Here is a 10191-nt window from a genome sequence, read left to right on the forward strand (position 1 = left end):
ACCCCACCCCTATCCCCACCCCATCTTGTGATCTTTGTTTGGATCATGAGAAAAGTCATCAAGTTAGAGTTTAGCATTTAGGCAAAGGAACCCAACCTCACTGCAGATTGTTTTCGAGTTCCCAAAAGAGATCAAAGAAGCTCAGTCTTGTATAAGTCACGTGACAAATAATGTGGGAGAAATTTCTTAGTCCAGAACAGCCATGGGTGTTGATTCAAGTGAAAGTTCGTGAATGAACTCCCAAAGCCTCACGCTTATAGAATCAACACTCCGTGTGTCCGTCTCTCAACCCTGCTCCTGTCTGTTTCCTCAACAGAGCTACAGTGAACCAGTTGACGTGAAGACATCTCAACCTCCTCAGCTGATCAATTCAAAGCCCTCGGTGTTTCACGGGCCCAGCCAGGCCCACTCGGCTCTGTACCTAAGTTCCCACTACCACCAACAACCAGGAATGAACCCTCACCTGACTGCCATCCATCCTAGCCTCCCCAGAAACATCGCCCCCAAGCCGAACAACCAAATGCCAGTGACTGTCTCTATAGCAAACATGGCAGTGTCTCCCCCTCCTCCCCTCCAGATCAGCCCGCCTCTTCACCAGCATCTCAACATGCAGCAGCACCAGCCGCTTGCTATGCAGCAGGCCCTCGGGAACCAGCTCCCCATGCAGGTCCAGTCCGCCTTACATTCACCTACCATGCAGCAAGTAAGTGCCATGACTCTAGACCTCCAGTGGGCACTCCTTTTCCCAGGTGCCGGTGGGCGGGGAGGTCTGTTGACCCAGCAAAGGATGGAGGACGTGTGTTTTCTGTTTGTCTAGTTAAGTGGAAAGAGGAAGAGAACTGAAGATAGTCAACAGATTTCTGCTTTCTGTGAAATGTCACTTGCAAGTGAGGAATCCGTGCAGCTTTATGCCCTCGCAACCATTAATAATTGCTTCTTTTCAGAACCATTGGTTTCTTTCCATCGTTTCCAGTCACCCCTCTTGCTTTCTGTTTCTTGAGTAAAGCACATTTGAGTAAAGCACATTTGTTATTTTAAGATGCCAAGTGCTGCCAGAGATCTCTTTGGGATACAGAATTCTACAGGTTTTTAAAAATGTTGTCTGGAGATGAGGAAGTCTTGACTGGTCTGCTTGTTGAGTCCAATAAGCGCTGCAAAATGAAATCAGGTCCAAATCAAATTTGGTGGAGCCCTGAAGATCCTAAGAACTGAAAACTTGAACCAACGTTTTATTTAAAAGTCGATATCTGGCTTCTGCATAAATTGAAAAACACTGGAGGTTTGGAAACCTCCCTGCCCACTCCCTGATTATTGAAGCCATTCGTGTACAGTCTCCGCTTAACTTTTCTTTGAAATCAAATTTTCCTTTTGGATTTTGGTATTGTTCTAAAATTTGAAAATTAGGAGCAAATAATATAAATTAAGCAGAACATAAACCATCCAAAAAGCCCAACTTGTTTTTAAAAATAAAAGTAAAAACTGCCAAATCATAGTAAATTCAAGTATTACTTTTATAATCCAATTACCTTATTGTTCTTGAGCTCTAAGAAGGAAAAATAGCCTTCCTATCTAATTGATATCTACCTCTCTGTGGAATTTGAATCTGTAGTTGAACTGGGAGAAGGGGAGGCAGAAATCAATCAAAATTCATTTTATTATGATTATTGCAGACAGGATTTCTGAGAGTGGACAATAACAAACTCAGTGCTTTAATGTGTTCCCTCATCTTTAATTCTAAGAAAATGTATAGTGCAGGTACTATTACTATTTTCATTTTCCTGATGAGGAAACTAAGGCTTGGCAGAGCTAAGTAATGCTCTCATAAGGTCACAGCTAGAATTCAAGCCCAGATCTTTTTAGAATTCAAAGGCTGCATTCTTAATGTTAGGCTTAGCTGTCTCTCATTCTCAATCATCCTTATAGACCGTTAATTATTTCATATTAAAAAGCTTATTTTTTCCTAAGAGTCTGGAGGATCTTTAAATTCTGGCTAGTTGACACTTCATAAATAGCTCAGATATATAGTTCTAAAACCAAACTTGTGATGGAGAGTGAAAGGATTCATCTCCTTAAGAAAGTCTCCCTTGGTCCCTAAGCCAAGGATACTGACAAAGCTAGAATGAGTTTCTCACCTGCATTTAACAGACTGGTTGTTGACTTTATGAGGAAGAAGAGTGTGGAGAAACCCACCTCCCACCATCCCACCTTGTCTAAAGAGGCATGTGCCCAAGTCATATTCAGAGAATCAAATTTCCACTCTTCCCATCAGATATCACTCACAATAAAAGAGGATTCTTGGACGTCCTGGCATCTTAATGAGCCACTAACGTTTGCATGAAGAGTGAAGAATTTGAGGGACACAGCTTTTGGTTGGATGGCTGACCCCTACTTAAGGGTACTGCCCAACTAAGGACCCATGTTTTGCTCAGAGAGCTGTAGTCAGGCTCTGTTTCTTCCCGGAGGACAGAATACCAGGGTCAGTCCTCTCACCAAACTGAAAGCTAGAACTCTTGTTCAGAGGGAAAATCTTTTTTTTTTTAAATACATAAATATTCTATTTATGCTAACACTAACACCTTGCATGATCTGGCTGAGATCCTGAATAGTTCTCAGATATTTCAGAATTACGTAAAGCCACATGTAAAAAGTCAAGAGATTTGTCTTTCCATATAGAGCCTTAACTGAATGGAAAAAAAAAAACAGAACAGCCTATATTGGACAAGCTATTCATGAGTTTTTAAGTCAGTTCTAGTGTATTTCCAAAGAGTGATTTTACTAAGATGGCAGGACCTGATTTCAATTTACATTACTAATAGAAGACAAAATGGCAGGGTGAAAAGTAAATAGCTAGAAAGACAACATTGACCAAAACCACTTTTAAGAACGCCTTGATCATGGTAAGTAGTCAAAGTGATTGTTGAGTAATGAACAAAAGAAACAAATAAGCAGTAAAAGTATTTATCTATTAGAATAGACTACAGATCAGTTTATAGAATCTGAATTCCTTGGAAGTTTTAATGGATTGAAAACAAGTTAATTGCACCCCTAACATGTGCTGGGCTCTGCCTAGGCTCTAAAAATTGAGTGATAAATGAGAACAGGCCACGAGACCTCTGCCCCAATGGAGTTGCGGGGATGGTAGCAGTTGTAATAAGGTAAACAAAGAGGGCAACCCCCTGGGGTCCCCTCCCACTGTGGGAGCTTTTCTGTCCTCTCATTAAATCCTGCTTTCTAAAACAAAAAAGATAAACAAATTATGAAGACCCCGTGGTGGGGAAGGAAAGCTGGAAGGTAGACTGCAGGGTGCATGGAGGAAGGACAGAGCCTTTAGCTAGGATGAGGAAGGAAGACCCCTCTCAACATTTTAAGTATTGGAAGGTAGGAAGGGTGTGCAGGACATTCCCACAGAGAGCAGCAACCAGAAAAAGGGTCTCTAGGCTGGGAGAGCCACGCTGGGGAGGAGCATGACTTGACCAGGAGGTAGGAAGGAGTTGGAGAGGGAGGAGCACATCAAGACAGAGGTGGGAGATAAGGTCAGGGTCAAAAGCAAGTAATTAATTGGTGTAGGATCCTACAGGTGAAGGATCCTAAAATGGATGATCCTAAAATCAGGCTTGAAAAGGAGTCCATCACCCCACCGCGTTACTACCTTTACTACAATCTCAACTTTCTGTCGGGGGCCCAAGTCCGAGTTATGAGTTCGTTTTCAGCCTGTCGATACAGACAAAAGTTGTAGATAAAATTTGACCTGTCTCATCCATCATCCAAACCACCTTTATCCTGAAGATGTTTGTTTCTTCATATGGAAGACATGCTCGCATGTTCAAACCTCCCCCCGCCCCCAACAAAAAGAAAGAAGAAAGAAGAAATGTAATGGCTACTGTATTTTTAAAGTAATGTTTCATATTTTAGTATGACTTGAGCTATTTTATTATCCTTTCGAAAATGGATGAATCCTATAAAAATGATTGTATAGTCCACGAGGAATAATAGTTTCATTTTTTTCTAGAATAATATTTTAGACACTGAACCCACAGACCTGCCTCTTTTTTTGGTCCAGTTTTCTTCCCCTTTTTTTTTCCGCTCACGATATTGTCGAATGAGGTCAAGAGAAAAAAATCATTAATATCTGTCAACTTCCTTTATAACCTTAAGAAAAAAATTCTTTGTATGATATCACACAGACAGATTTTCAATTTCCTTGTGTAATAAACAGCTGCTTTAGGATTTGGGTGTAATTTAAAGGTTTAAAAAAAATCACATTGAGATTGATGAATAAATCAGTCGTGAAGACAAAAACATTGATGCCTGTTGAAAATACCTCTCCAGACAGGCAGGAAATGAAATTAGTTCCCAGGAAAGTGTGGATATGCGGATCACTGTTTGGTCGTGCTGCAGGCTTTCTCAGACTTGCTCTGGTGGCACAAGAAAACTGCTAGGGCTACAGAAATCTAATTAAAGAGCAAATGTCCCTTCTGACATCAAATTAATCTTTATCATGTTTTCTATTTTTATTTCAATCTGGCACCAGAAAATGAAATTTAAAATTCCAGGCATGCTACAAAACAGTTGGTGATTTTTCTCCTGAACATTAAAATGCAAAATATTCAGTCTTGTTTAATTAGACTGCTAAACAAACATTTTTTCCCCAAAAAATTGTATCATCTTTGCTGTTTCCTATTCACATCAATAACTGATATATACTTCACTCTAAGTTTGACCTCAGCACCTCCCTCGCTATGGTGGTCAGAAGAACATTTCGTTTTCTGAGTTGAAAGAAAGTTAAAAAATAATAATAATGTTAAGTAATGTTACTTCAGGCTTGGTCTTTGATTGTTTTGATATCAGTGATCTTCTTAAATTTAGACATTGCAGTTAGTTGAATTGTAACTTTTTGAACTTTGTAGATAGCACATGATTTTGGTTTTATGAACTGAAGTCACCCATTCAATCCTAAACCAATAACTTAAAACGTAATATTTTCCTATTATTCTTTCACCCAACTTGAAGAACTGTTTTCATTGGATGGTAAAAAAAAAAAAGAAAAAAAAATGGTGGTTTCCATTCGTGTGGGGAAGGGAAGATAAAAGGGGGTTTGGGGGTTGTTTTGGGGTTTTTAATTTGTGTTTATGTTTCTCTTTTTCATATATTTATGTACCTTCAACTTACTCAAAGTATGCTCAACTACTCTTTTTTGGAGACTTTTTTACTTTTAGGTTACATTTTGTCAATGGTATAAAAATCCAGTATGGAGAACTTTACGTTAAAAAGATGGGAAAGCCATCTTTTTATACACCCTGTGCCTTTCCAATGGTAGCATTGAACAGTCTGTACTAAACTTTACTTCACTGGAAACATGATTTATTGAGTCACTATTATGGGCTAGTCCCCGAGGATATCCAGTAAGTACTTAAACACTCTGATTTCAAGGTGCCTACAACAGCCTTTTTGTTGGGACTTATAAAGGAAGTCAATACAAGGCTCCCCCTTAAGAGCTCTCTCCTACTCTTTGTCCAGTAGACACTAGGGAAAGAAGTTAGGAAAGCTGGACAATAAGCCTCATGAAAATAAGATAACGGAATGAAGTCATTTCACTGAAGTCAATGAGCCTCCTGCCATGGTGGGTCTAGGGTGGTCTGGAGAAAGGAATTTAGGCTGGAGAGAACTAGACCCAACCAGCCAGTTATACCTTTTACTTTTGCCTTCGTATTTTGGAAGGTGTTTACAGCTTGAGCTGCAGGTGGTGTCTGTTAATACACAGGCAAACTCATGTCCCACAGGCCGGTTGTTAATTTAGGAAGTGTTCTATTTCTTCTACTCGTGTGAGGTCAAATAACCAGTCTGACTGAATTATCCATTTTTCAATGATTTGTTTCCAATCATTCAGTTTGGCCTTTCTCCACAGCTTGGGTGGGAGTCAGTGGGTACACTGGCTAGAAGTCTTTATCGCCTGAGTGAAACATAAATTAATATCTTAAAGCCTTATGTTGAGACCTGAGGACTTTTGATCATCAGTGTCTTCGAGTCTTTACACAAGGGACATGCAAACCTTGAGCACAAGTCTAAGGAGCTGTCCTTATTTAAAAATCAATTCTCTGATTATCCTGCTGCTGAGTTGAGTTTTTAAAAAGTAAAAATCCCACCATATGATGCCTTCAAAAGCTTTCTGCAGGTAAATAGAGAATGATTCATCTCTTGATTTCTTCGTGGTTACAAACTATGGATGGAATCGGCTGCAGAGACAACCACGAGATTCATTAAGTTGCTTTTTTGGTCATTTCCAGCAAAGCTTGCTTATGCTGCTCTTGAATACACCAGAGAAGCTAAAAATAAATCTGAGTGTATAAATGCTTTTTGTTTACCAGATATGGCTATATACTTCAGAGATTCTGTCCTTGAATTTCTAATAGCTTTGCTAGGATTAAAAATCATCACTTCACCATTCCAGTATATTAAAAGAACCTTCCTGAAGCCTGATTATTATTTGCCAGTTAATAGACATTTCAATTAAAAAAATATTTGCTCTGTCCTATACTGTTCCCTCTCTGTGTTTTCCAGTGGCGAGTTGTTTTGAATTTCTTTCCCTGTATTAGTCCAACAACTGTTAAAAAGCCTTGGTTGAAATTTTTTTAGCTGAGAGAGAAATACAAATAAAAGAAGAAGCAGATGGTCTCTTTGTGACTGAATGAAGAAAAAGGGTTTTGAGAACAATATGTGAATAGGTGTAGTCTAATAAAACACTCAGCCACCTGCTGCCTGAATTCTTCAAAAAAGATTCTGTTGCATATTCTGGGGATTAACTATTAATGTATCCTTAGGTTTGATAGAAAACATAAACTTTGAGGGGTTTAGGCCCTTTTCTCCCTTTGTCTTGATTGAGTTGGCTTCTCTATATTTTAAATTGTCTCTTAATTCAATTTAGCTGCTCAAGGGTATAATTAAAGGTTTTCTGACACATGGTTAAATGAAGGAAAAAGTAAGAAGAATGGGCTTGTGAGCCTTTCTTTTCTACCTTTGTTTTAAGTTTCCTGGGCCCTTTCGATGGGCTTGCCCTTCCACGGACAGAAGCAAGCCTGGTGTGTTTGCAAAGAATGAATAAATGCATTTAGGTGATTTCTTCTTAAAAAGGCACCGTGATCATTATTGGCGGACTTGTTTTCCCTTTCAGGGATTTACTCTTCAACCCGACTATCAGACTATTATCAACCCGACATCTACAGCTGCACAAGTCGTCACCCAAGCAATGGAGTACGTGCGTTCGGGGTGCAGAAATCCTGCCCCCCAGCCCGTGGACTGGAATAACGACTACTGCAGTAGTGGGTAAGCGGCTGGCCACCGCCACCTGGTGGTGGACGGAGCTCATCGCGCGCATCTCGTTCCCGGCTTGCTCGTGGTGCTTTGCTTTTTGCTTGCAGATGATGGGGAGGGTTGCGGGACGGTTGCAGGGAAGGTTCTGGAGCTGTGTTCTGCCGAGGACACCGCTCCAGAAATGCTTGCGCAGCCTTCTAGCCCTTCCAGAAACAAACGCTCTTAGGTCACTGTTCACTTTAGTTGGAGGCGAACTAGCTTGCTCAGCCAACAACTCCATCCCCGAAGCTGGAACGAGTAACCCAAAGCCATCCGTCCCCCATGGCCACCCGCAGCCCGGGTTGTCTTGTAACAGCGAATTGTCTGTTTTGTCTTCATACAGGGGCATGCAGAGGGATAAAGCACTGTACCTTACCTGAGATTCTGAACACCTCTTCTTTCCACTGAGGCATTCAGGGAAGTGTTTTCACCGTGGATTGCTTTGTACAGTCAAGGCAGTTCTCCATTTTATTAGAAAATACAAGTTGCTAAGCACTTAGGACCATTTGAGCTTGTGGGTCACCCACTCTGGAAGAAATAGTCATGCTTCTTTATTATTTTTTTAATCCCTTATGGACATTGTTCTTCTTCTTCCCCGAAGGAAATTTGGACCATTCAGATTTTTTGTTGGTTTTTTGCTGTGAAGTGCTGCGCTCTAGTAACTGCCTTAGCAACTGTAGATGTCTCGGATAAAAGTCCAGGATTTTCCATTGGTTTTCATAATGGGTGTTTATATGAAACTACTAAAGACTTTTTAAATGGCTTGATGTAGCAGTCATAGCAAGTTTGTAAATAGCATCTATGTTACACTCTCCTAGAGTATAAAATGTGAATGTTTTTGTAGCTAAATTGTAATTTGAAACTGGCTCATTCCAGTTTGTTGATTTCACAATAGCGGTTAAATTGGCAAACATTCATATTTTTACTTCATTTTTAAAACAACTGACTAATAGTTATATATTTTCAAAATATTTGAAAATAAAAAGTATTCCCAAATGATTTTAATTTAAAAACAAATTGGCTTTGTCTCATTGATCAGACAGAAAACCAAAACAAAACAACTCGTGTTAAGGGAAGCGCAAACACATTTATTTTGTACTGCAGAAAAATTGCTTTTTTGTATCACTTTTTGTGTAATGGTTAGTAAATGTCATTTAAGTCCTTTTATGTATAAAACTGCCAAATGCTTACCTGGTATTTTATTAGATGCAGAAACAGATTGGAAACAGCTAAATTATAACCTTTACACATGGCTCTGTATTATTGTTTCTTCATACTGTGTCTGTATTTAATCTTTTTTTATGGAACCTGTTGCGCCTATTTATGAAATAATAAATATAGGTGTTTGTAAGTAAATTTGTTAGTATTTGAAAGAGGTTTCTTTGATGTTTTAACTTTTGCTGGCAAAAAAAAAAAAATTCACGCTTGGTGTGAATACTTTATTATTTAGTTTTTACAGTGACATGAATAAAGCCAAACCTGCTTTTCATTTAGCAGCAAATTAAAGTAACCAATCCTTATTTCTGCATTTCTTTGGTCGATGCAAACAAAAAACTATTATATTTAAGAACATTCTTTCTTCGTACAGTATAACAGAATTGCCCCTAACGGTCACACAAGCTCCAAGACTAAACATACAAATGGGTCCTCTATTGGGAAAGGGTTGCTTCTTGCTTCTCCGCTGAATCTAGTCAATTCTGAAAAACCCCCACCTTAAAAAAAAAAAAAAAATGAAAGTCAAATCAACCAAAATTCCTCAAGTTGCTTACTTTTTACAAAATCAAGAAAACATTTAAGAACTGAACTAGGGTCAGAAAGAAGTAAAAGGCAAACATACTGTCAAGAATACATCTAAAAATGAAAGGTGAGGCAGGAAAAAAAGAAAAAGGTGGGGGGGGGAGCCATCCAAGTTTGAAAGCTGTTGACAGACATTGAGCTTCTTGTTTTGTTGTCTTTTGTGCCTCTACCAGCTACTTCTCTTTCCAGAATTCCTGGGTCTTCCGAGAGAATTCTGAGGGTACTAGATAGAGATTTGCTAGGAACCCAAAAGCCTTGAAAACCTGGCTGAGGGCTCGCATAGCTTTTACATCCAAAAGACTTAGCACATTACTTCCCTTATAGGGGATTGTTTCCAGAAACTTAGTCCTGGTTGAAAATCAAGAGAATGGCTGATGTCTCTTTCATGGACTTTGTGAAGTAAATTTAACAATTCAACTAAATACAAATATATGCATTGTATAATCCACTCAGAATTAAAAAGACAAAAGGTATGCTTGCTTTGGAATGATTTCAGGCATTGTACAACCTTGAATCACTTGAGCATGTAATAACTAATAAATAATGCAGATCCAGTGTGATTATTAAAATGACTGTAGCTGAGAGCTCTAATTTTCCTGTCTTGAAACTGTATGAGAACTCATGTGATTAAGTTCACAGTTTATTGTTTGTCTGTTTAGTATTTTAGAAATATACCAGCACTACTAATTAACTAATGTCTTTTATTTATTATATTATGATCAAGTAAATTTTTCACTTGCGTTAAGTCTAAACTGAAAAGGTAATTACCGGAGGAGAGTGAGCAGCGTTGACTTTGACAGGCTGTTTGTGCAGGAAAGCATAGTGCTGTGTTGTTTACAGCTTTTCTAGGGAGGCTGGGCCACCAGGGTAGGGAGTATTGAATTAATACCAAATACAGTAAAAACAAATGTAAATAAAAGAAAAGACATCGTCAATAAAAATTCTTACAATGCGTGACCGTATTCTATTTGGCGATCCATCGGTCTCTAAAGCGCAGGCCCAGTCAGATGAGAAATCCCAAATAAATTTCATGGCAGAGCCGGGCTG

The 10191-nt window shown here is 39.0% G+C and overlaps 1 protein-coding gene across 1 annotated transcript in view; it reads left to right on the plus strand.

The window, feature by feature from the left end:
• The window catches only part of TOX (thymocyte selection associated high mobility group box), a 299971-nt gene extending 291110 nt beyond the window's left edge, over positions 1–8861 (plus strand). The window contains exons 7-9 of the mRNA XM_008058400.2: positions 317–703; positions 7169–7320; positions 7691–8861. Coding sequence (XP_008056591.1) covers positions 317–703; positions 7169–7320; positions 7691–7727 — 576 coding nt within the window. The 3' untranslated portion in view covers positions 7728–8861. The remainder of the gene's footprint in view (positions 1–316; positions 704–7168; positions 7321–7690) is intronic.
• The last annotated feature ends 1330 nt before the right edge of the window (positions 8862–10191 follow it).

Source organism: Carlito syrichta, unplaced genomic scaffold (genome assembly GCF_000164805.1).
Source record: "Carlito syrichta isolate Samal-C Ts95f unplaced genomic scaffold, Tarsius_syrichta-2.0.1 Scaffold303331, whole genome shotgun sequence".
NCBI lineage: Eukaryota > Metazoa > Chordata > Mammalia > Primates > Tarsiidae > Carlito > Carlito syrichta.